General features: G+C 37.1%; 1 protein-coding gene and 1 long non-coding RNA gene across 2 annotated transcripts; one reads left to right on the forward strand and one right to left on the reverse strand.

The window, feature by feature from the left end:
- Nucleotides 1-311: 311 nt before the first annotated feature.
- LOC110905920 lies at nucleotides 312-1,831 on the forward strand. Its single transcript, XM_022151332.2, has 4 exons — nucleotides 312-1,107; nucleotides 1,192-1,396; nucleotides 1,481-1,641; nucleotides 1,728-1,831. The coding sequence occupies exons 1-4, from the start codon at nucleotides 312-314 to the stop codon at nucleotides 1,829-1,831; spliced, it is 1,266 nt and encodes a 421-aa protein (XP_022007024.2).
- A 24,371-nt stretch (nucleotides 1,832-26,202) lies between these two features.
- Nucleotides 26,203-27,968, reverse strand: LOC118486665. The gene is made up of 3 exons (XR_004879381.1): nucleotides 27,529-27,968; nucleotides 26,687-26,768; nucleotides 26,203-26,252 (listed from the first exon to the last, which is right to left on the reverse strand). It is a non-coding gene; the product is annotated as an uncharacterized LOC118486665 (long non-coding RNA).
- Nucleotides 27,969-28,000: the final 32 nt, after the last annotated feature.

Below are 28,000 nucleotides of genomic sequence, written 5' to 3' on the forward strand. Positions count from 1 at the left end.
CAATCTGTTGAAAGATGCAAAAACATCAGTTGGGCTAATAATAGATTCATATAGAAGTGACTGGGTTGAAAGTGGTTGCACGATTATGAGTGATGGGTGGCGGGATATTAGGCATCGACATTTGATTAATTTCTTAGTTTATTGTGAGAAAGGAATTTCATTTCTTAAATCTGTAGACGCATCTGATATTGAGAGCAATACTGTGAATTTGTGTAATTTGTTTGCTGAAGTTACGGAAATGGTTGGGGTTAAGAATGTAGTTCAGATAGTTACTTACTGACAATGCTGCTAATTACAAGGCAGCTGGTAAAATGTTATGTGCAAAATATCCTTCAGTTACTTGGACACCTTGTGCAGCTCACTGTCTTAATCTTCTGTTAAAGGATGTTTCAGAGTTGGAGAATGTTGCAAAGTTGCTTAAACTTGCATCTAGGATTATTGTTTTTATTTATAATCATAAGATGCCGTTGAATTGGTTAAGAAAAAGAGAGGGTTGGACAGAAATCATTCGTCCAGGTCCTACCCGGTTTGGTACGACCTTCATTGCATTAAAAAGTTTGGTAGATCATAAAAATGACTTGCAAGCTCTTGTCATATCTAATGAATTTAAAAAGATGTCAAAACTGGGGAATGCAACTGAATGTAAAGAAGTTGTGATGAATGAAACTTTTTGGAGCAATTGTTTGATTACTGTGACAGTAATGGCTCCTTTGTTGAGGGTTTTGCGTTTGTGTGATATGGATGAAAAACCTTCTTTGCCATATGTTTTTGAGGGGATGATTCAGGCAGATAAGCGAGTTAAGGCAATATTTAAGGGAAAGGAAGATTTGTATAAGCCATATACAGATATAATCGATGCTCGATGGAAAAAGATGTTATGTTCTAGTATTCATTGTGCGGCATATTGGTTAAATCCAGCTTATCAGTATGACAAAGAAAATCTTTATAAAGGTAAAGAAGTTTTCAAGGGTGTTCTCGAAATGGTTGAGAAGAATTTTTCGGTTGATGAGGTTATAGATATTACAACGGCTTTAGGCAAGTTTCGTGATGGCGAAGAATGTTTTGGTAGGAGTAGTGCCGTTGCTTCTCGTAAAGCAATTCAACCCGGTAAGATAGATATATTTTTCATGTTATTATTGACAATATTAGTTTTTTATTTGTTATTGTTTTGATAACTATTTTCTTTTGTAGCCGAATGGTGGAGATTATTTGGTGGAGATTATCCGTTAATGCAAAACTTTGCCGTTCGAATATTAAGTCAAACCGCATCTTCCTCTGGTTGTGAACGTAATTGGAGTGTCTTTGAAAGGATTCACACAAAAAAAAGAAATCGGTTGGAACATGAAAGACTAAATGATCTTGTGTTTGTTCATTACAACTTGCGTTTACAAAATAGGTACGATATCTTGAATTCTTTAAAATGTTTATTACATCGTAATTTACTTTATAAGTGTTGACATTTGGGTAGTTGTTTTCGTAGACTCAAATATGCTAAAAGATCCTATGACCCAGTTGATTGTGAAAGTATTAGTCATGCGGAATTTTGGGTGGTTGAAGAAGAGCCGACAGGAGAACTTCATAACGATGATATAGATAACATGTTTGGTGAGGAAGATCATGACCCGGTTTCTCAAACACAAGGTTACTTATTATATATGTCACTTATCTTACGTAAGTTTAATATATTATGATTATTTGCAACTAAAACTTCTTATTTAATAATGTAGGAAACGAAAATAGTTATGCTCTAGTTGATGAGGATGGTGACGATAGTCAATTTCATCTTTTAAGCGACCGGGAACTTGATGCATTCAACACTCCAATGGCTTAAACTTTGTTGGAAAACTGAATACTTTTGAATCATCTTTTTTGTTATGGATTAACTTTTGGATTGTTTTTAATTTGTTATAATGCACTTTGGATTTTTTTTTTTGAGTTAAAGTTGTAATTTATGAAATTATATAGGTAATTAGTTAACCCGGTTGAACCACCCGGTACAACCCGGTTCAACCGGTTAAACCATTTTTAAGCCTAATCTGGTACGATTAAAATACCGGTTTTTAAAACATTGCCTGAAATACACAATATAAAACACACTTGTGTCTGATTCGATGTAGACACAATATAAAACACACCCGTGTTTGATCCCACGATGAACAACTTGAAAGAAGCATCGTTAATCTTGTTTTTTAAGTATAGAAGATGATAAGTGTGTATGTGTGTAAGAGAGAGAGAGAGAGAAATGGAGAGAGAAAGAGAGAGAAGTTTCCAAAACTTAAGGATGTATAGAAGATGATAAGTGTGTATGTGTGTAAGAGAGAGAAATGGAGAGAGAAAGAGAGAGAAGTTTCCAAAACTTAAGAAGTGCTTTTATTGAATCATGGTTACTTGATATTTTTAAATTCCGCCAAATGACTTGTTTGTCCTCCATCAATTAAACCAATCCCTATTTAAAACATAAATATTACTAAAATGCCATCAAGATGATCTCTACCATTAAAAACACCCATCCAATGGTCCAAAACACTTCCTACACTTTGTAGGAAAAACACACTTTGTAGAGTAACCTCACCCATAATATATAATATATTAGATGATGATAATAATAATATATAATATATTAGTTTAATCTAACATATTATATATTATGCTAATATATAAATTAATAATATGTTGGCTGGCTTAATCGGATTTAAACGAATGTGGGGAAATTAAGATGATGTACGTAAGTAAATTTGGATTAGGATATTTATTTGTGTGATTTATTTTATTATTAATTTATATATTTTAATTTTTTTATATTTAAAAATTCCAAGATCACATTTATTTATTTATTTTTCCTATTACAACTTCTATAAAATTCTGAATATAGTGTTGCAACATATTTATTTTAGTATATTTTTTATATAAGTTTTATTAAAAATTTTACTGTTAATTACACAGGGTTATAAACTTGTGTATTGCATGGGGTTGAGGATTAAATTTATAGAATTTAATAATAATGTATGCACAAATTTACATAAATAAATTATTCTCAACCATGCAACTTGAGGGGCAATGGAGATAGTAATCATGAAACTTTATTTCTGCTTGTGACTTCGTCTAAATCTTAATAAATGGTCAATTGCAATTTCATAATTAACCACTTTGATGTTATGGTTTTTATATCTGAGAAAAAATAAAATATATACTTATAAAAAAGTTATAACAATATGTAAACGTTATATATAACGAAAATATAACCAGAATCAAATCAAATTAAATCAAATCATAAAAAAGCCAAGCCGTGTAAAAAGTAGCATAAAGCAAACATGTATCTACATTGGCTTAGCAACTTCATAATAGACTGGATAGTAAGATGAGAACATAATTATTATATTATGGACGACTTAATAAAAATGATTGGATATAATAATAAGAATGTTTCGTGAGTTAAAAAATTAGAAACATGCAAAATAGTTTAGAAAAGCCAATAAAATCAGGTAATTAAGGAAATGAAATAGTTACCATAGTAAATATGGTATGGTTACCATATATTTGCGATATTTGATTAAAAAGTAAATCTAATACCTATATCGGTCATGTATATGAGCATCGCTAAAAAAAATTGTGTATCATTAATAAGTTATAAAATTTTATCCTCAAACCCGTGTAATACACGGGGTCTATAATCTAGTTTAATTAATAAAATAATCAATAATCAACTAGATAAAACTTTCTAATTAAAACTAACAATTATCCCCAATTAATATATAAAAGACAAAATAAATAACTCACCAAGAATTATCAATAATCCATCTTAATTTATATCTCTTTAATTCAAAATTAGTGTCTTCAACGTCGACCCTCCACCTGGTTCTTACGCATAAAATAGAGCAATAATGGATTTTAATAATCTTAACTATTAGTCGTTGGCCGATAACGGTCTCAGCTTCAAAAAATAATCAATGGTGGTCCCACCTTTTTATATATTGTAAATCAATGGACCTTTACTAACAGAACCTTAATTTTTTTTGCCCCCTTTTCTTTTTCTGTTAATAAAGGTCCATTGATTTACAATATGTGAAAAGGTGAGACCACCACTGGTTATTTTTAAAGTGGGGTTGTCCGCCAACGACTAATAGTTAGAATTATTAAAATTCATTATTTAGTATCCCAATAATTCATACTTTTTTTTCATTTCCCTGTCTCACTCATTTGTAAAGAATCAAATTTGGGAAACATGATGGAAATTTGACCCAATTTTATTTTCTGAGTCCAACAAAGGGAATTGAAGCAACTCTCTTTTCTTTTCTTCTTATTTACTTTTCTTTCCATCGTATCATATACTAATCCCTAAAAAAGCTTATCTGAGTTTCATTAGGATATATACCATACGAAAGACTTCAGCTACCTATCAATGGGTCGTTAGACGGTACTAGAAAAGGAGCAAAAACGTATCGCAAAGGAGCTAGAGAAAGATCAAAGCACAACAGATTAGTTTTTTTATGTGTGTTCTTTTAAAAAATATTATGTTTTCTTTATTTAGTTGTATGTTCTATGTTTTATTTTATAGAATTTATGTTTTTAATTCCTGTTGATTATTATATTTTTTTTTTTAAAAATCGCTCAAGTACCCCGCTCACCTGGACCACAACAGGGTGATAAAGCTTCAGCAGTGACTTTATCAAGTGCACAATCAGCGCCACATGGAGCAGTATTACAGGATGAATCCTGGTGCTCACTTTGGCTAAAGCTAATCGCAACGGGTGGTCTTAACCATCTATTTACACTAAACTTATCCTATTCCTAACCTAACTCAAACTCTATTTAATTCATAAAATAATCAACTAGATAAACCTATCTAATTCAAACCAACAATTATCTCCAATTAATATATAAGGCAAATTGGATTTAAATAATTCCAACTTTCTCAATTTGGCCGATAATAATCCCAACTTGGTTATTGGCCGATAATAATCCGAACGGGTCCACTTTTGGTCGATAATAGTCCGCCGTTAAAAATAGCTTAATGGAGTTAAGCTTTTTTCCGAATTACAAACTGATGTTTTATGGATTTTGATTAGAATGAGGATATGAGTCGATTTATGTAAAACTTACCTCGAAATGATGCTTCAAACGACTTATTTTTGTTAATTGGAAGTTTAAACACCCGAATTGAAGCACCGTTTTCGTCGTTTAGGGTAGTATTTCGAGGTAAATTTTGCATTAATCAACTCGTATCCTCGTTCTAATCAAAAGCCCTAAAAGATCACTTTGTAATTCGGAAAAAAAAAAACTTAACTCCGTTAAGCTATATTTAACGCAGACTATTATCGGGCAAAAGTGAACTAGTTCGGATTATTATCAGCCAATAACTAAGTTGGGATTATTATCGGCCAAATTGAGAAAGTTGGGATTATTTACATCCAATTTGCCTATATATAAAAGACAAAATAAATAACTCAACAAGAATTATCAATATCCTTCTTAATTTATATCTCTTTAATTCAACATTAGTGTCTTCAACATCGACCCTCCACCTCCACCTGGTTCTTACGCATAAAATAAAGGAATAATGGATTCTAATAATCCTAATTATTAGTCATTGGCCATCAACGGTTTCAAATTTAAAGATAATCAATGGTGGTCCCATCTTTTCATATATTGTAAACCAATGGACTTTTACTAACAGAGCCTTAATTTCTTTTTGCCCCCTTTTCCTTTTCTGTTAGCAAAGGTGCATCAGTTTACAATATTTGAAAAGGTGGGACCATCACTTGTTATTTTTAAAATTGGGTTATCGGCCAATGACTAATAGTCGGAATTATTAAGATCTATTATTCCTAAAATAAACAGTATCCCAATAATTCATACTTTTTCCCTTTCCCTGTCTCACTCATTTGTAAAGAATCAAATTTAGGAAACAGTATGGAAATTTAACCCAATTTTCTAAGTCTAACAAAGGGAATTGAAGCAGCTCTCTTTTCTTTTCTACTTATTTACTTTTTTTACCATCGTATCATATACTAATCCCTACAAAAGCTTATTTGACTTTCATTAGGATATATACCATAAGAAAGACGTCAGCTACCTATCATCGGGTCGTCAGACAGTACTAGAAAAAGGAGCAAAAACGTATTGCAAAGGAGTTAGAGAAAGATCAAAGTACAACGGATTAGTTTTTTATGTGTGTTCTTTAAAAAAAATATTATATTTTCTTTATTTAGTTGTATGTTCTATGTTTTATTTTATAAAATTTATGTTTTTAATTTTTGTTGATTAATATATTTCTTTAAAAAAAATACTCGCTCAAGTACCCCGCTCACCTGGACCACAACAGGGTGATAAAGCTTGAGCAGTGACTTTATCAAGTGCACAATCAGCGCCAGGTGGAGCAATACTACATGATGAATCCTGGTGCTCACATTGGCTAAAGCTAATTGCAACGAGTGGTCTTAACCATCTATTTACGCTAAACTTATTCTAATCCTAACCTAACTCAAACTCTATTAATTAATAAAATAATCAACTAGATAAACCTTTCTAATTAAAACCAACAATTATCCCCAATTAATATATAAGAGACAAAATAAATAATTCACCAAGAATTATCAATAACCCGTCATGATTTATATCTTTTTTAATTCAAAATTAGTGTTTTCAACATCGACTCTCCACCTGGTTCTTACACATAAACTAAAGGAATAATGGATTTTAATAATCCTTACTATTAGTCGTTGGCCGGAAACGGTCTCAATCACAAAAATAATCAATGGTAGTCCCACCTTTTCATATATTGTAAACCAATGGACCTTTACTAACAGAACCTTAATTTCCTTTTGTCACATTTACCTTTTCTGTTAGCAAAGGTCTATTAGTTTATAATATATGAAAAGGTGGGATCACCAATGGTTATTTTTAAAGTTGGGTTGTCGGCCAACGACTAATAGTTGGAATTATTAATGTTCCTAAAATAAATAGTATCCCAATAATTCATACTTTTTTTCTTTTCCCTGTCTCACTCATTTGTAAAGAATCAAATTTGGGAACAGGATGGAAATTTAACCCAATTTTCTGAGTCCAACAAAGGGAATTGAAGCAACTCTCTTTCCTTTTCTTCTTATTTACTTTTCTTTCCATCGTATCATATGCTAATCCCTAAAAAAGCTTATCTGACTTTCATTAGGATATATACCATACAAAATAGAATAAATAAAGGGTGTTAATATTTACACACCCCACCCCTCTATACATCTCTCTATATATATAGATATATGTAGAGAGAGATAGAGTAAAAATGATGTGTAAATAAGATCTTGGGATGTGAGAATAGAATGAGCCTAAATTAAATAAAACCTAGGCTAGTTAGGATGTCATGTGACCTTTTGTTTTCTTAAAAGTTTCAGTTTCGCTAGTTATTGTATAAATCGGTTTTTTACTCTCTCCCTATTTATTATTTTTCTCTCTATTTTGGAGGTAAAATGACACTCATTAAATCGGTTCTTGACTCTCTTCATATTTATTATTTTTCTCTCTATCAAGCTTCATGAAATGTGATATGCAAGCTTGAAAAATAAGAAGAAGATTCTTATGGGGTGACACAGATGCACGTAGTTGAATGCATTGGGTCAGTTGGGAAATTGTTAAACAACCGGTTGCAAAAAGGGGACTTGGGTTGGGGTCACTTTATGATACAAATTGTAGTCTTTTGGCAAAATAGGCATGGCATTATAAATCAGAACCGAATAGGCTTTGGAGGAAAGTAATCACATCCATCCATTTTAATCCGAAACATGGAAACTTTCTCCCCATGAAGAAAGGTAGCGGGTGTTTGGAACAAAATCATCAAAAAAGAAATCGAGCTCGGGATAAAAAAACATTCAGCTTTGTGAATTAATCAAAAGCAAAGTGGGTAACGGTCTGGACACCTAATTCTGGATGGATAATTAGGCAAGAAATACCCCCTTCAAAACAAGATTTCCTGTATTATTCTTGCTGGAAAAATACAAAGGATGCAGCGTGTATGATCGGCTGGAAGCTAGGCACATTAGCGAACCAAAAAGGTGTTGGCACCACACACCAAATTCGCAGCAAGAATTGTTAGAGCTTGATACCCTTAATAACATCATCTCACATGTTACTTTATCACAAGACATGGATAAATGGTCATGGCCGTCGGATCAATCGGGTATGTTTTCGTTTAAAGGGGTTAAAAGGTTAATGCACAACACATATACTACTGAAATTGATAAGTTCGAGTGGAATGGATGGATCCCCCGTAACGTTAGTATCTTCGGATGGCGCATGAACTTGGATCGACTACCGACTAGAACTGCGTTGGCAAGGAGGCACATTAGTGTGGTTTCAGCTTTATGTCCAATTTGTGGGGAGAATGATGAGTCGATTAAGTATGTCTTTGGATCATGTTACATCAGTTCCATCGTGTGGCATTTAGTGTCGGAATGTGTTGGTGCATACATCTGTCGACTTCGTCTTGTATCGAGGCTTAGATTGCATTGTATAGATTAGGGCACGTTATACGAGAAAATAGGAGAGTGTATGAGTTTTAGAAGCTGATTTCGCTCCTAGGGGTCTTAGTGGTGATTTCGCCTGAAATCACTATCTGTGATTTCGCTCTTGTGAGCATGTGGTGTTTGGGGCGAAATCACAACAGTATATATAGGTGTTTCTTGGGCGAAATCAGCAGGTATGACCTTGTATTCCACGCCGAAGTGCTGCCGGTGTGAAGACTGAGTGTATTTGTTGTCAAATCAATACAATCAGTAGTTAAAGTGAAGAATCAGCTGTTTCTAGCTTTGTTTCTTGTTTTCCGCACCTGAAACAGAGTAAAACTCCTCTGAACGACTCATTCGGGTCAGATCGCGATCCTACAAGTGGTATCAGAGCTCAGGAGGAGGAGTTCTGCAGAGATTAGCTGGAATTCATCAAGTTTTCTTACTTCTACACCTTCTTTCTTCACCAGAACGAGATTTACCGGTCAAAACCTGCTCAAAATTTCACAGATAATAGATAATTGGACATAGACAAATCCCTGAAAGTTACACATCTAAAATCGGACTAAAAACGGACCAAATTGACCTCCGAGCTGATTTCGCTCGTGTGGACACCCTGTGATTTCGCTCATAATTCACATCAGATTTCGCTCCAGAGATATCATTCTTGGGATTTCGCTCCAAAAATCTGATTGATTTCGCTCCAGGGATGCCATTCTGACTGATTTCGCTCTTGTGAGCATCCTGATTTCGCTCCATTGTGCCAAAGTTGGTAATTTCGCTCCAAATACAAGTGTAATTTCGCTCCTGGGAGACATACTTAGGGATTTCGCTTCAAACATCATCCTAATTTTGCTCTAAGGGTTTCTGGGATTTCGCTCCAAACTGATAAGCTGTTAATTTTGCTCCAAAGTTACTGTTTTTGAACATCTTGTTGACAAATCATGGATACCGAATTCTACAACGCGTTTGCAACACCGTCTGCTCCAATTGTCATTGCACAAACCATGAACTTAGAGAATGAGACAGGAACTACACAAAAGCCCCCGAAACTGATGAGTATTGAAGAATACTATGGGTGGAAAGACAGATTCGAAAATTGGGTTCAGGCAAACCATCTAAGGTCGTGGGAATGTATTCTTAAGAAATATGTGTTGCCTTGAATAGATTTGCAGGTTATCAAAGATCTATCTGAGTTTACTGATCAAGAACGGATTATGTACAAAGCTGAGAAAATGATGATCAGTCTGCTGCAACAAGCCATCAAAGAAGACATTTTCATACTGCTTCATCATGACAAGACTTCAAAGTCAATCTGGGATGCTCTTCGTGTTAAGTTCGAGGGTAGTGAGAACATGATAAAGAGCAAGAAGGCATTGTTAAAAAAAGAGTTTAATTTGTTCAGCAGTTTACCGGGAGAGGACACGAAGAAGCTGATAGAACAATATTGCCACTTAGTGTGATCCATGTCAATGTTGAGTATTACAAAAGATCGTGAAGAGTGGGTAGACAAGTTAGCCGATGCGTTACCACAGAAAGAGTGGGGAACGTATTTGATGATTTTGAAGAATACTGGTGTTTATGATGGGCTAACGATTTCTCAGTTTATTGAAAAGATCGAGAGTCAGGATTTGGAACAGCAGAAGATCGCTAGGATGAACAGTCCAAGTGGTCAACAGGACGTAAAAATGTACTACAAAGGTAGTGTTCCAGTTCCAGAATCTGAGAGAAGTCCTAAAATCCAGACTGCGTTTAGTGCTGGGGATTCAACAGAAAAAAGTTGATCAGGGTTCAAACAAAAGCAGCAGTGGATTCTCATCATTTCCAAGTGTCAATCCTAAAGAGTCAAATACAAGTTTTAATTCTCAGAGCACAAAGACAGAAAATGGTTATGTGATTCAGTGCAACATCGCTTTAAATCTTCCAGAAGGCCAAAGTTTTTCTGAAGAAACTGCTAAAGACCACATGGCTCTACTCGGTTATGTGTTGTTATCTTATGAAGGTCTAGTGGCTGGTCGGATCAGGAATCCTATGCTCACAAAGGAGGATTACGATCAGATAGACGCCGAAGAGATGGAACTGATGGATATCAAATGGTGTCTCGCGAGTGTTCTCAGACGAGCTGAAAAGTTCAAGCTTATTACTGGGAGAAATGACTTTCTCGATGCACATGTATCTACTTTAGGTTTTGGTAAATCTAAAGTTACTTGTTTTCGATGCAGGGAGAAAGGCCATTTCAAGCGAGAGTGCAAGAACAGGGAAGCTAGTGGTGCTCAGAATCCTTTTGGAAAGGACGACTATTACCAAAAAGCCATTTATCAGCAAGTTGGTCAACAGCAAAAACCACAGGTGGCTCATGGTAGGAAGATTGAGGATTCAAAGAGAGCGTGTTTGGTGGATTTCAACTGGAACAATTACATATCACCTGAAAGCAAAGCATGTATAGTCGATCAAGATGATGAAAGGCTACCTGAAGGCTTCAGCTGGGATATGTTTGTTGATGATAAGGGTGATTTTAAAGCGTTCATTGCTAAGATTGTTAGAGAACCAGACATGTTTGCCACATGGATGAAATCTATCGGTGAAACTGTGAAGTCTGTCACATCTGATGAAAGCTCAGAAAGTGCTGATGAAAGTTCACAGAGTTCAGATGAGAGTGTACAAAACGATGTTAGCTAAGAAAAGGAAGTTGTCTTTGATCAAACACCATCTGATTCTGGTGTATCAAATGCTAGTTCTGAAAAATCTGTACAGTTTGACCAGTCACCAACTGATGATAGCAGTAGTGATGATGAGGAGGAAAAACATATTAATGTTGCAAAATCTCATCTTTCTCCTGAAAGTTTTCATTTCTATTTTGCACATCGCATGGAGAAATTGAAGGAGAAACGAGCTGCTAAAGAACAACAACAAATGAAAATTAAAGATGTTGTTTAGAATGAGAACGTTGAAACTGTTGCTGAGGAGATGGTTGAGACTGAGCAAGTGAAGGTAGAAGAAAAGATCAAAGAAGAAGAAAAGGTAGTTGAAATGGTGAAGACAATCGAAGTTGAAAAAGATTGTTGAAGTCATCAAGCCTTGCACGAAGTGTTTGGAAGCATGCAAGGAATGTGCAGCAAAAGATGATAAAATTGCTGAGTATGAGAAGAAGAAAGAGCAGTTGTTGTTCAACCTTAATTATGTGAAAGAATCTTATGATGTCTTAAACAAAACAGTAACTGGTCTTCAAAAGACAAATTCTGAAAGAGAACAGGCACTAACGATGATGAATGTTGTGATGATGTCAAAGCAGAAAACTATAAACTTTTACATCGAAGAGAGTGCTAAGTGGAAGCAAGAGTTGGAGACAGAGAAAATCGAGAATGAGAGAATCAGACGTTTATTGCAGAGTTATTCTAGTTCTGATTATCTTATTGATAGAATTTATCCAACTGTTGCAGGTATGGAAGTTTTCCAAGATGACAAGCCGAAGAAAAAGGATACTGGTAAGAAACCGACTGTTAGCTATAACAAGTGTCCGCCTCCAATTTGGGAAGGGTATTCTCCTAGAAAACCAAACGAGGAGCAACTTGAAAAAGCAGTCAATATAAAGCTAAAAACCAACACAACTGATGAATTACCAGAAAACATTGACGCCACGTTTACCTCGTCTGACACTGATCATGAGTCTGAGTTAATCAAAAAGGTGGTCGATCAGGTGTTGGATACTGATGAGGAGTCCGAGTCAAAGTCTGAGTCTGGAGGGTCAAATTCGTCAGTCAATGGTCCAAAGTCGTCGGTTAAACGGTCTTATAGTAAGGAATTTTTGTTATCAAAAGCAAATTTGGATGATGAAACATTTGAAGTAGCATACACTTTAAATGATTCTGACAAATTATACTCTGACAAAGAGTTTCCAATAAGAAGTGTTCGTTTTGACATGATCAAAAAGGTTTTCAAAATGACAGAAATTAATATTTCTGAAATAAAAGATTTAAATCTTAATGGAAAACCTAAAAAATACACTTCAAGAGTTCAACAACGTTTAAACAAGAAAAAAGGTTACAATTCTGGTCCTGGTTTTCAAAAGAAACCAAACCAAAATCGTAGCTACAAAAAGAAAGGTCTTGGTTTTATTCCACCAGAAAATCATAAAAATATGAAAATTTCTAAAATAAAAACAGAATTTGTGTCAGTTGGAAGTGCAGAAGAGGAACAGAAGAAACCGTTCTGGAGACAATCAAACCAGGAGTTTCTTGCTGAGAAGAGAAGAAATGGAACTGGAGTGTTTCATCCAAAGGAAACTCGAACCTGTTACAAGTGCAATGAAGCTGGTCACATTGCATGGAATTGCCCAAAAAATGCTAAGACAAAACAGGGAGTTTCTAAGAAATTGAAAGAAAAAGTTGTTGATGTTGAACCACCAATCGAAAAATTTAAAATTTTTGAAAACTCAACTTATGAGATTGGTGAGTGCTCGAAAAAGAATTTTTACAAAAAGAAAGAGAAAGACAACCAAGTGTGGGTTGTTAAGAAGATTGAAGAGAAAGTCGGCGATGATTCTGGTTCCACAAAGCCAGAGGAGCCACAAGGTGAGGTAAAATAGAATTATGTGTTTATAGTAAGTGATGATGAATTTCCATCACTGAAATTTGAAGAAGTTAAACAGAAAGTGGGTAAGGTTGAAATCTCGAATCAGTTTTACACCGAGAAAACTAAGTTTGATGTCGAGAAAACATTCAAAGGGAATGTAAAGAAAATTTTTGGGAAAATGTTGAATGGGAAAGCAAAGGGGGTTAAAGATTTTTATGCAACTAAAAAGACAACATACAACCCCATCGCGCAAGAATTGAAAACCATCAAGTCTGAGAAGACTTGGATGGAAGTTTGTTTTCCTTGAAGTTTTAGGAATATGCCGGAGATCCCAAGTTTATATCGTGGATCGGGAATCGGCATCATTCATGAGAGTTGAATGAATTTGAAAAATGTTTGAATGTTTACAGGTTGAAGGACTAGCCGGAGCTTCCAGGTTGGTAAGTGCGAAGCAGGAATCGGCATCTTCAAGTTGGTAATATGGTATATGTAGATGTGACATTCCTACAATGGGTATTGTTTGGTTATACCTACCAGTGGTTATTCTTACAAGTGGTATAGAGGTTGCTTGATTGCAAAACGATAAATCAGGGACATTAAGTTGTACTTGATTTACTACATAAACGTAAAGGACAGAAATGATGAACCATATCCCCGTATTTAACAAGTGGATAATCTACAAGTGGTAAAAACAAACACATTTTTCGGAAAAATCATTTTGATTAAAACAAACTTAGGTGTTTTGAAATCTAAATGAGAAAATGGTTTGTTGAACGGGGGGAGTTCGGATTGTTTACGCCGAGTGGATGGAGATTTGATACGATTCGATGTCTGTTATCATTTTATCTGTACAGTTTGTTTTGAATTTTCTTCAAGTGGGTCAAGAGTTTAGATTGTTTTCATATTTTTCGTTAATGTGTTTGAATTTTAGGGGGAGTAGAAATTTTTAGAAATTTTCAGAAAATCCAAAAACATTAAAAAATTTGAAAAAAGCCAAAAACATGATAAAATAAAAAATGAGTTTTGTTGTAAAAAGAGGAAATGATAGTACATCAGTGGACTGTCACAACATGCTAAAGAATTGTAATGAAAAAAATGTGATAAACAATCTCACTGAGGATATGCCAGTATGTTTTTACACATTTAGTAAATTGTGACGAGATATAAACCTAAAAATTCAAACTTGTTTATTCTGTGGGTTAACAACTTCTTGGATATATAGGTAACCCCTGAAATCTTGTTTGAAAGGTCCCTTATTCTGAGATACTAGGTCTTTATGCTCAGTGATATCTGGGGTATTATCCCGGGACTTCTGCTGAATGGAAGTTCTGACCTTGTCCCCAGATAATGCTTTCTGCAAATGCTTTGAAATATAAGCTCGCCCTCAGCAAGCTGATGAAACAATAAAAATTGATAGTCACTGCTGTTGTAATAAAAAAGATCCTCTAAAGGGGACACACCCAAAAGTCGAAGCCGTCATCTCTTTGCGTATACGGAAGTATCGACCTGAGCTCTCACGGCCCTCGCATTTATCCCCTGACAGATATCATTCGTGGTATACTCACCTGTAAGACTGAATATTGGGATCTGGATACGAGAGTATATTCAACTAGTGGGACACACGAATAAGTTCAAGAGCTTAAAACATTAACATCATATCTCGGATCAATTGAAGTTTGTGTGAAAATTTAAGTGGTCAAATATACTGACAATCTAGGTGAATTGTTTAGAACTTAAAATGAAATGCAGCTTAACGCTGTTAGTGACATGTCTTATAAACTGATATGATCCTCTTACACAAACTCACAAAAATATTGTTTGTAAATATTTGTTTCTGCATTTACTGTCTTTCAGAAAATCCAAAAAGATTTTGTGTGTGTTTTAGCATAAAGTTTAAAAAAAATCAAAAAGATTTTCGACAACTGATGTTGGAAAGCTGATTTTCAAAATTCCGAGTGCTAAACATGATGACATTGTGAGGGGGAGTGAGTCTTGAACATCAAATGTGTTTTTAAATCAACAAGTGGTTCATCAAAGAGGAAGTTCTTATGAGAGGGATTCGTTGTTGGTGCATATGAATACATTGAATTGTTAAATTTTGAAAATTTACTTCTGGGTTAAGAATGTGCAGGCATAGCCAGGTTTCGATCTTGAACCTGAAGATAAAATGCCAGGTTCCGATACCTGAGGTTTCTGTGATTTTAACAAGCCAGGCTGCGATCCCAGCAAATCGAGAGGGGGAGTCTGAAGACATCCAAGTAGATAAAGTATTAGGCAGTCTATCGATCGTAAGCAGAACTAGAGCTAAGTTTCGATCTTGGAAATTAAAAGCTGTGAGATGGAAAGCCAGACAATGATCCTGATACAGATGCTGCTGAAGAACAAAGAAATACCAGCACATTGTTAAAGGGGAGTCTGTTGATGAATATAGAGAGAGAAAAGCCCAGAGACTGATCAAGACTGAAGGATAGAAGACTCGATTGCGACTCGTCAACATCTGAGGGGGAGTCTGTTGGTGCATACATCTGTCGACTTCGTCTTGTATCAAGTCTTAGATTGCATTGTATAGATTAGGGCACGTTATACGAGAAAATAGGAGAGTGTATGAGTTTTAGAAGCTGATTTCGCTCCTAGGGGTCTTAGTGGTGATTTCGCCCGAAATCACTATCTGTGATTTCGCTCTTGTGAGCATGTGGTGTTTGGGGCGAAATCACAACAGTATATATAGGTGTCTCTTAGGCGAAATCAGTAGGTATGACCTTGTATTCCACGCCGAAGTGCTGCCGGTGTGAAGACTAAGTGTATTTGTTGTCAAATCAATACAATCAGTAGTTAAAGTGAAGAATCAGCTGTTTCTAGCTTTGTTTCTTGTTTTCCGCACCTGAAACAGAGTAAAACTCCTCTGAACGACTCATTCAGGTCAGATCGCGATCCTACAGGAATGGCTTTCAATCCCACCAATCTACGCCTTCACAATCTCGGATCTCCTTCGTGTACACCAACACTTAAACCGTCCAGCACCTTTGAAGAAAATGGTACATGCAATTATCCTTGTAGCCTGCTAGAGTATGTGGAAATTGCGAAGCGAAGTGATCTTCTCAAATAAACGTGTAGACATCCTAAGGTTATGGGCCGATATCAAAACAACAAGTTTCCTTTGCGTTAAACATAGAGCGAAGATGCATATTAGATTAGTCGAGTTGGTGTAATTTTAATATTGTATAATCTGTGTATATGGCTTTAGCCTTTTGTTAGTTGTTTGCTCTTTTTGATAAAATCGGTCGTTTAAAAAAAGTTATAGTATAAATAATATACATATTTACCCTATAATTTTATTTTATTTTCTTAAAAGTTTGAGTTTCTTTAGTTATACTATAAATGATATACATATTTATCCTATAGTTTTATTTTATTTTTTTATTAACTTTTACTCGTTAACTTAAAAAAAAATAAATAGTTGTGTTTTTTTTTCAACATTACGATAAAAAGTTTGTTAAAAACAAAGTTGTATGCGAAATAAAGCATTTTTTATATCGTAAACCGTACCGTGTGCGGGTACTCTATTGGTATCATAGTGAACCGAACTGAATCGATACCGGTTAAACAACATCGGCACTCGGTATCAGTATTTTTGGAACCAAGATCGATATTAGTTTTTTTGGTTTTTGATCGATGTAAAACAAGTACAGACATCCTTTTGGTTATATAACGACCTTATTTTCTGAGTTACATGAGACAATTGTTGTGTAATTAAACTATTGTAAACAAACTTTTTTTATTTCGTAAAACACATAATTTTTATCGAACTTATATCATCCGAACAATATTAATACAAGTACCAGTTTTCATTTTTTATAATTTTTAGTTTCAACAAGAATCAGTTTTAATATTTTTCACTATCGATACCTAAGTGATATTATACTATAACATTTTGTAACTCATAAGTTTTGATCAACACCATTATTTGGAAAGAAAATGTAATTTACTTGAACATCATATTTCCCGTAGGGGAGGGTGAAGATAATGCCCCACACTAGGACATTATTCATCATGTGACAGTCTAGTCAGCATGTAAGCATTATGTATAACAACCCTCAAAAATATTTTTGACACCCTAATATATTTTTAAATGACCCAATATATCCTAAAATACACCCCATATATGAAAAACGAGCCACGAATACCTTTATTTTTATTAAAATTAAATAAAAACGAAATCCTGGTGTCGCTCGTGAGCCGCGTAGAAGTAAGCCTGAGCTTACGCGGGCCGCGACAGCCCAAGGTCAGGGCGACACCCTAGTGTGCCACGTGTCAGCATCTTGGCAAGTCTACAACTGCCAAATCAGCGCAGCTAGGCCCTACCCCTTATGTCACGGGCCACGAAGGATTGACCTTCGGGCTACGCGGGCAGCGAGGAAGTGCTATATCAACACTATAAATAGGTTTGAGCGGTTTCAGTCGAAATCGTTCAAAATCTTTCTTTCTCTCTCAATTTCTATATAGCAAAGATAATTTCCGGGCATAATACCCCCTAAAATAACGAAGTTCTACCTCGTTGTAAGTATGATAACCCCAGTCACATATTAGATACGCTGCCCGATTGATCGAAGGTTCCGTAACGGCTGTCGTGGTTGTGCCCGACGTAGTCGTTGGAATGCCGTCTCGGGGAGGATATTACTAATGTAAATAATGGGTTATTATACTAACGTGTGTGCATTTGTGTAAATTATAGATAATCACCAGGAAATCCTTAAATGAAACCTTAAGACAGCAAAGTGAGTAATCTCCCTTTTTGCAAATTGTTTTTACAAAACCTCACACAATTAATAATATATTAAACAGTTATTGAGTATTTGTATTCTATAATTATTATCGGCATGTTGGGGTTTTATATACAAAATTTGTTACTACCTTGCGAGTAGTAACATGACCACAAGTCGGGTTGACAGTACCGTGGGTGGTAATTGAATAGATGGAAACAAATGTAATTGCGCGACCGCCCTCAATACTGTACAATGGTTTTTACTGAACTTGATTAAACTGGGATTCACTCACCAGTATTTCTCACTGACAAAATGTTTTTAAACGTGTTTCAGGAAACAAAATGTGAAAGCCAAATAGAAGCTAGCTGGACAGCACTAAAGGCTTGGAAAAGTGGCAATAAAGTTACCTAAAAATAAAGAGATATTTTATTAAATAAAATATGGTTTATCCCTATGAAAATGTGTGTACTTAAAAACTTGGGATTTTTCCCACGTGTTTAATATTATGAAAGTGTGGTATTTTACTCTGATAAAATATTTCCTAACTACGGTCCTGATGTAATTTCCGCTGCCAAAATGATAAAAACACGGATACTACCGAAACTGGCCGCGACCGCCCGTTCCTGGGTTGTTAGGGGACAGGGGTTGCGACAGAAGGTGGTATCAGAGCTAAGCCACTAATTCAGCCACAGAAGTGTTCTGCTGAAACCAAAATTCAATCTGTTAGGAAATAAATTATGGAAATACGTGCATATTTGCATATTATTGTTGTGTGTTATTTGACTATTTGTTAGTTTACAGTATAAGCGACCAAGGACCTTCTGACGCCTACCGTCAGTTGTCCAACTCACCTAGAAGCGAAAGCACCTCTTCACAGCCTGCCCTCTCAGGGTATTCAGCTGATAATGAAGATGGGATATTCGTGTTTAAGGCTCAGTCTGAAGAGCCATTCCCTTCTAAAAAGAGAGGATGGTTCAGTAGGGGAGCGCATGAACGTAGGAAACGAATGAAAAAGGTTACAACAGCAGCGAGCCCTAGCAGCCGCTAAAAGAGTGACAGATGCCCCCGCCCAGGATATGCTTAATAGGGGTTTAGCAAACTTTCATATCCGAGCAACCACAGCTGCCGACCCTAACCTGGAACAACTGATAGCACCCCAACCATTACCACTATTCCACGCTCAGCCAATGGAAATAGGAAACAACCCAGAAAATCAAATCCAAATGCATGATTTTAACCCAGAGGGGATACCTAGGGTACCAGCACTCAATCCCTTAGACCCAAACTACGACCCGTGGCTAGATGAGCTTAGGGATTACCAACAACGCTACCCAATCCCAGAAGACGAACCTATGCCGAATCTAGCAGCCTATCCAGGTTTGGACCCTCTAGATCCCTACTATGATAACGACCAATACATCAGGGAAATTTTAGAGAATCCTTACCCCCAATGAGTGCAGAAAATGTGCAAGAGCTCCGAACTTTTGGAGGAGAGATTTTAGAAAGTAGCGAGAGAATGAGGCAGGTAGGAGAACGACTCGTCTGGAAGTACGACGAGCGTAGTATGGAGTTCTGGATGAACCCATATCAGTGAAGGTGATGGTGGAGTTAGTAATAATAATAATATAATATAATAATATATAATATGTGTGTATGTTTGAAAAAAAAACCTAAATCATAGCTACGCATGCCTACTAGTAGTGTAATTTCAATTTCAGTCGTATTGTAATTTTAATTTCCAGTTCTGGTTTGTATTAGATGCATACTATATAAGAAAGAGTAAGTCGCAATGATCGACGTTTTTTCTCAATATGCGTGTTGTGTGAATGGTTGTATCAAATATTATCTTGTGATATTAATACATGGTAAATGTTTAAAATTCAGATGACAACGAAGTGAACTAGGAAAACCAGAATGATAATAACCAGAATGACAATAACCCGAATAATGAGAATCCGAACAATGGAAACCAAGTGGATAATAGTGCCATTCAACACATAGTGGCACAAGGAATAATAGATGCGATGCCATTTATTACCAAAACAGTTAGGGAAGCGGATAATAAAAGTAACCACAGCAGTAAACGACCAACTGAACCTGAACACAGCGTAAACAATGAACCCTTACTTCAAGTGCCCATTCCCAAAAGAAGAAGAACCATGCCTTATGGTTGTTCTTATAAAGAATTTTGGTCTTGTAAACCAATGGAATTCTGGGGCAATGAAGGGGCAGCTCTACGCTGGATAGAAAAGACTGAGGCTGTCTTAAAAATAAGCAAGTGTGTGGAAGAGGATAAGATAATGTTTGCTTCCAATCTGTTTAAGAATTCCGCACTAGAATGGTAGAACACTATCCTCCAGTCTAGAGGAAGTGACAGGGTTTACAATATGGAATGGGAAGAATTTAAGAACATGGTGGAAAGGAAATTCTACCCTCCCAATGAGAAAGAACAGATAGAAAATAAATACCTAAACCTTAGGATGACTGGAGTGGATAGTAAGGGTTACACTACGTTATTCTTTGAATATGCTAGTATAGTGCCAACCCTTGCATCACCTGAACCAGTATTAATCTCCCGTTACATCGGGGGATTAATCAGTGAGATTAGGCATGTAGTCAAGGCAGCTAAACCTCTAATGTCACACCCCAACCGATGGCGGAATCATCGGGGCATGGCACTGAGCGAAACAGATTGTCCAGAAGTTTCCACAACAACTATTAATACTATTCAGTTAAATGATACGTCCCATACCGTATCCCAAATAATACAATAAATTATTACAGATAACAACTAGTCAAGTAATTCTGTTCCGACAACTCAGATTTAAATAAAATAAAATAAATATTGTCCAAATGCTCCTAAAGACCCGGTCGGACAAGATCTACAGACAACTATGCTCTAGACGCTTGTTCCTGACAGACAACTATTTGTTGGGGGCCTCTAGAGCTTTATTCTAGCCTCGCTTTCCTAGCAAGCAAACATCTTAAACACCTGCCACATACGTTAAAATAAAGTCAATACATGTAATCTAAAGGTGAGCATACAAGTTTGATAATAGCATATAGAGTTTGAAATAGTTTACGCATAACCAGCACGTACACAGAGGAAAACGAAGCATGTTAATTATCGACATGGATCTATCGATACCAACGACTGCGGGTTGACTGTCTGAGACAGTTCGCAATACATGATTACCACCGTAATCCATGCAAGTAATTGTCCTTAACAACCCCCGTGTGAACGGGTGCTGAGTCCAAACTATAGTACTACGTCGTTAAGGCAGGTAGACAGCATTCCACGTGTAAACATAACAACAAGCATTCATTTAGTCAGGTAATACATGCGAATCGGTTAGCGTTCAAATAATTGAGTAGTGTGATCGATTGTGTTTTGACATAAGTAACGTATGTAACACCCAAAAGTGCTAAAAGCAAAAAGGGATCAAGTATACTCACAGCGATTGATTGATGGATTGAAGGGAGAGATTGAGAGTAGGGTTAGCCTGAACAGTTCGAGAGCATAACGATGAATACACGCAAAATGGAAACAAGTGATGGTGGGTCGAACAGCCTGGTCGATCGGACAGTTGGTTCGATCGAACGGGTTGTTCGTTCGGCTGGACAGTCCGTTCGGACAGTCTGTTCGATCGGCCGGTAGGCTCGATCGGCTGGATTGTTCGAGTGGATTGTTTCTTCCTTTAAATAGGATGTGTTTGTGTATGATGGTTTGACCTTTTGAAGTCTTCGTTGTAGTATTTGAGAACACTGAAGTGTTCTTACCTTTCAGGTCGATCGATCGAACGATCTGTTCGATCGGCCGGCTTAACCAATCGGTTAGATACTTCATTAGTGAGTCCTCAGCTGGATGTCACCTGATCGATCGAACAGCATGTTCGATGGGGTGGCACTTCGTAATACTACGAGTTATAAATTGATTAAGGGTTGAAGCATAGTATCTCATGATCCGACGAGTAATGTTATCAAACAGCTCGTTCGATCGGACATCACCTCGTTCAATACTGTACTTCATGAAATTGTCAAGTGTGGAGCCACTTGCTAGCCGATCGGCTGGCCTGGTCGAAAGGCTAACATGTCCGATCCGTTGGGTTGTCCGTTCGGACAGCCTAACCGTTTGGTCAGCATCCTGACCTGGTCGGCCTGTTCGTCTAACACATGGCTGTTTTGATTATTTGACGTTATTTCGAGGTAGTTTGACAACGAGCTGAACCATGGAACTTTCGTTCTTACTGGTTTTCCCTGCTCGGACAGGAATCACCCAAGTCCGGCCGGTGAACTGTTCGGAACGGTAGTTTGATGTTTAATCTCGAAGTCGGTGAACCTCGTAGATAGAATCCGAATCTTGAACCACTCATCCATTAGAATGATTTGTGAGTTGACTCAAGCTCCGTTTCTACCGGGTTGAAGGCATTGAGTGTATAAGAGTTGAAAGAAAGTTGGAATTCCTTCTTTCAATCCTTCACATCATGTGAATGTTCATATCTGTGAGACCCAAGCCATTGTGGTCTTGGGTCTTCCATTTTCATCAATAACAATAACTTCTTGTCTTTGATGACTGGTAAATTGTGATGGTCCCCCTGATTCAGTAACCGTTTTTGGTTTCCAGGTCTGTTTAGATCTTAGCTTGTTTATGTGGAAATCAGTTAGATCCGAGCTATTCACGGTGGATTGAGGCCAAAACATGATGTTCTTGAAGAACACCATGATGACATCATCCTAGAATGCTTAGATCTTGATGATTTCACGGTTAGAAATCAAGATTGGAAAGATAGAAAGGTGTAGGAATGTGTATTGATCAAGAAAGTACAAGATTTAGGATGAAAACTTACCGGAATCGGAAGAAATCTGAGAAAAGATGAGGAGCACGAGCTGGTCAGTCAGAGAGTTTCCAAAAGTGGAAAGAATGACAATGACAGCCCTATTTATAGGCTCCAAAAGAGGAAAGGGCTGGCCGATCGGCCAGGCATCCCGATCGGACCGCCTGCTCGATCGGACAGTCCGTCCGATCGGCTGGGCTGTTCGATCGGCTGACAGCCTGATCGATCAACAACCTGGTTCGAGTGTTCGGTGCGACGATTTCTGATATTTCGATTTTGATTGAAGACGATACGAGTACGATAGAGTTTCCTATTCAAATTACTTTTAGTCCCAATCACTATATCTAACATACAATCATCTACATTTCACACTATCCTTACGTTACCATTCGTCATAATTTGATTTCGATTGCATTCGATTTGAGTTTCGAGTTTCGAGTTTCGATTGATCCGATTGATTACCACACAAAACATAAAGTAAACACGCACAGGTAACACATAAGGCACACACACAAGTAATATAATACCAAATTCGCATAGTTCGAGTCTCGAGTTCGGTTGATGATTCGATTAGCTTGATTATTGATTGATTAACTTTATCGCATTGTTACTTCCTACTATTCATAGTCGTAAATCGTTTCGAGTTGATAAAACATTCGATTACTTCGATTTATTCTGATTAACAACACTTACTCCACATAATACAAATAAAACATAAAATAGACTAATTATAGTCAAAGAAGTCAAAGTTGACTTGGACTTTGACTTTGACATTCGAAAACACGGGGTGTTACAGCATCCCTTTGTTTAGGGAATTTCGTCCCGAAATTAGGCTCGAAGCTGCACAGCACCGTGGATGATATTACCAATTTCTCGCTTCAGATCTTCATTTGAACAGCTGTGGGTACTTGGCCTTCATGTCGCTTTCGAGTTCCCAAGTGAACTCTGCGCCCCGTTTGCCTTCCCATCGGACATTCACGATAGGGATGCGTGAGCGCCTGAGTTGCTTGGTTTGGCGATCCATGATTTCGACAGGCTTTTCCACGAAGTGTAGCGTTTCGTTGACCTGAAGATCGTTGAGAGGTACAATCAGATCATGATCAGCTAGGCATTTTCGGAGGTTTGACACATGGAAAGTTGGGTGGACGTTACTGAGTTCCTCCGGTAGTTGGCGACTTTCCCGATCCTTTCCAGAATCTTAAAAGGTCCAACATATCGAGGCGCTAGTTTCCCTTTCTTGCCGAACCTGACCACACCCTTCCAAGGTGATACCATTAGGAGTACGTAGTCGCCAACGTCAAATTCAAGGGGCTTGCGTCTTCTATCAGCGTAACTTTTCTGTCTATCCCTGGCTTTCGACAAGTTGTCGCGAATCTGGAGGATTTTGTCAGTCGTTTCTTGTAGTAACTCGGGACCGGTTAATTGCGAATGACCGATCTCGTGCCATACAATAGGCGAACGACATCTTCTTCCATATAAAGCCTCGAATGGTGCCATTTGTATGCTGGCATGATAGCTGTTGTTGTACGAGAATTCGACTAACGGTAGGTATTTGTTCCAAGTACCACCGAAGTCTATGACACACGCGCGGAGCATGTCTTCAAGAGTACGGATCGTTCTTTCAGTCTGTCTGTCAGTTTGAGGATGGAATGCAATACTCAGGTTAAGCGACGTACCAAGGGCCGCTTGAAACGTTTCCCACAATCGCGAAGTAAACCGAGCATCACGGTCTGAAATGATGTCACGAGGCGTACCATGATTGCAAATGATCTCGTCGGTGTAAATTCGGGCTAGTCTTTCTACCTTGTAGTCTTCCCGTATTGGCAAAAAGTGGGCTGACTTGGTCAGACGATCAACTATAACCCAAATGCTGTCGTGACCTGATGGCGTGGGCGGAAGTTTGGTTATGAAATCCATAGCTATACTCTCCCACTTCCATATGGGGATTGGAGGTTGTTCGAGTAAGCCAGAAGGTCGCTGATGTTCAGCCTTGACTCTCGCACAAGTCAGGCAACTTCCAACATCTCGATATCCCGTTTCATACCCGGCCACCAGTACTTGTAATGAAGATCCTGATACATTTTATCGGCACCGGGATGAATGGAATAGCGGGATTTGTGGGCTTCGTTCATTATAATCTTTCACAAATCGGTCCGCTTAGGGATCCAAATTCGGTCCAGATAATAGAAAATCCCATCTGCTTTGCTTACAAGCTGAGCTCCATCGTGATAGATTCTCTCCTTCTTCAAGGTGCGTTCGTTAAAACAGGCATGCTCAGCTTCGCGGATGAGAGCTTCGAGATTGTGCTGGGCTTGGGTATTGCGGATACTGAGCAAATAACTCCGTCTGCTGAGCACGTCGGCAACAACATTTGCCTTGCCTGGGTGATAACGAATCTCACAGTCGTAGTCGTTAAGAAGTTCTAACCATCGACGTTGACGCATATTAAGTTCTTTTTGATTAAAGATGTGTTGTAAACTCCTGTGATCGGTGAAGATCGTACACTTGGTACCATACAGGTAGTGTCGCCAAATCTTTAATGCAAAAACAACTGCGCCTAGCTCGAGATCATGGGTTGTATAGTTCTTCTCGTGGATTTTGAGCTGACGAGATGCGTAAGCTATAACCTTGTCCCGTTGCATGAGAACACAGCCAAGACCAAGGTTGGAAGCATCACAGTAGACAATGAAATTGTTGTTTCCGTCTGGAAATGTGAGAACAGGAGCATTGCAGAGTTTGCGCTTAAGGGTTTGAAAAGCAGATTCTTGTTCAGTTCCCCAAACAAAGGACCTGTCTTTATGAGTAAGAGCGGTAAGCGGCACGACGATTTTAGATAATCCTTCGATAAATCGTCGATAATAGCCCGCTAGTCCGAGAAAAGAACGAACTTCGGACGGGTTCTTCGGCGTAATCCAGCTCTTAACTGCTTCAATCTTCGCGGGATCGACATGAATACCCTGACTATTCACGATGTGACCCAGAAATTGGACCTCCTCCAGCCAGAATTCACACTTGGAGAACTTGGCATAGAGTTGGTTCCCCTGGAGTAGCTCGAGAACCAAACGTAGATGTTGCGCGTGTTCGGCTTTCGACTTGGAATAAATCAAGACATCGTCGATGAACACGATGACGAAACGGTCTAGAAATGGCTTACACACGCGATTCATCAGATCCATGAAAACCGCGGTTGCGTTGGTTAAACCAAAAGGCATAACAACGAATTCGTAGTGGCCGTATCGAGTTCGAAAAGCGGTTTTGGGAATGTCTTCCTCTTGAATGCGCAATTGATGATAGCCTGAACGTAGATCGATCTTCGAGAAACACTTAGTGTCACACCCCAACCAATGGCGGAAACATCGGGATGAGACGAAGTGTGAAGATTGCTCGAGACATCATAACGCTATTTGTGACAATAATTTAATAATCCAAATTTCATTTCCAAAATAAATGTCAAAACATTACAAGAAAAGCAAATAACAACATTGTTCATCATAACATAAACAAAATTGATACAACACTTTAAACCTAAACGTCTAAGTGAGTATCTAGGCATCTTTGCTATCCGTTTTCATTTCATCATCATCAACCTGTAACATGTTTAAAAATACAATTCAATGCAAAAGCAAAGGCGAGTATACAAGTTTGGTACGTACATAGCATAAGTTAAAAAGTGTGATCAATTCCTCATGGCAAGCATATGATTCAAGATAAACCTTAAATATGGCATGTGTCTAACATATCAAACCAAGAAAACGCAATATGCTCAAGACATAACCTCAAGTTTACGGGCGGGTCGTTAATCCTATAGCGCTACATATGTCAAGGTTTGGCTCGTACGAAGTTAATGATAAGTTCAACACATAAGAATAACCCAAGTTTAAAGTATCAAGTCATCACGTATACAAGCATGTTATAGGAACGTTCATGTGTTTAACAAAGTGTTCATGTGTAAGTTAATAGGTAAACATGTTATACCCCAAAAGTGGTAAAAGTAAAAAGGGGGAAATACGAGTATACTCACAGTGGTTGCGTATAAGAGTTCCTTGTAATAACGCACGAGTAAGGATTGGAGAAATTCCAAGAGAACGAATGAAATGGTTATCCTAAACGATAACGATCTTGTTAATATTCGCGTGTTAAATACAATCCCTAACATTTTAAGTTTACAATTTAATTAGTTAGGAATTTTATTTTATCACCTTATTACATTAAAGATAAAAGAGTTTAAAATAACGTGTTAGTCATTTTTAGTTATTACAAAATTTAAGGTTGTAATAAGAGTCAAAATAAATTGTCAAACCATAGATGTAATAGTTTAAATTTTAAAAGGGAAAAGAGTTTCAAATAAAGTTGTTAATTACATTCTAACATTATTGATAGATCGGTTAGCTATTGTAGTTATTAACAACTTAAGTTTTACTTTTATAAAAATAAGAATAAATAAATAAATAAAAATAAAGAGGCTAATGCATTTTTTTTATGGATAAAAGGAAAGAAATGGAATTAGTCATTTCTTTATAGTTCATCTTTTTCATAAAAAGAACCATCAAAACCATAACTCTTTCTTATCGTTTATCATAAACATGGCTTATGATATTCATTTTACATCTTCCTGTTGATTTTCCTTTTTGTGATATCCACTACAGTAGTAAAATTGAGAGTTAAATGGTTTTTTACTATATTAACACACTAACTTAAATGTCTACTTCATAAAAAATATAACAGAACTCGTGGTCAACTGTTTACATGTAATCCTCATAGTTTCAGTTAGTTGAATAGAGTATAATGAGGAACGAAAATGCATATCAACAGGAGATTAACGAAGAAGAAAGAAAAAAAAAACAAAAGGATAAGAAGGTATACCGAACACAGACAAGCCGCAAGTTCTGATCGTTTTCTCCGATCGTCCGGCACGTCTTGATCTTTTCGGTGGATTAGTTTGGAGCACCGGTGAAACGTACGGGTGAAACAGAGGTTTGCGGTGTCGTCCTCGATGCGTTTCGATGTCCGGCGAAGGTTCAACAGTGAGAGAGAGAGAGAGAGTTGCGGCTTCTTTGAAAGAAGGATATGTTTGGTATTCCCGCGACTGGAGGTGCTCTCCGACAAGGTTGAACGAAGAGATGTTTTGAAGGTGTGAGAGTGTCAAAAACATGTTGTATGAATTTGTGGGGCTTGTTAGATGTTGTTTATGGAAACGAACTATGATATGGAAACGCGGAAATAACGTCTAATCCCGAGAAATCAGCGAAGTAAATAGATGAGGAAGGAAGACAGCGAGTTATGTGCTGTTGTTGGGCGGCAAAGATGAAAAGGCTCTGCTTCTCTTATTGGCTTG

This window comes from Helianthus annuus, chromosome 14, assembly GCF_002127325.2.
Source record: "Helianthus annuus cultivar XRQ/B chromosome 14, HanXRQr2.0-SUNRISE, whole genome shotgun sequence".
Taxonomy (NCBI): Eukaryota; Viridiplantae; Streptophyta; class Magnoliopsida; order Asterales; family Asteraceae; genus Helianthus; species Helianthus annuus.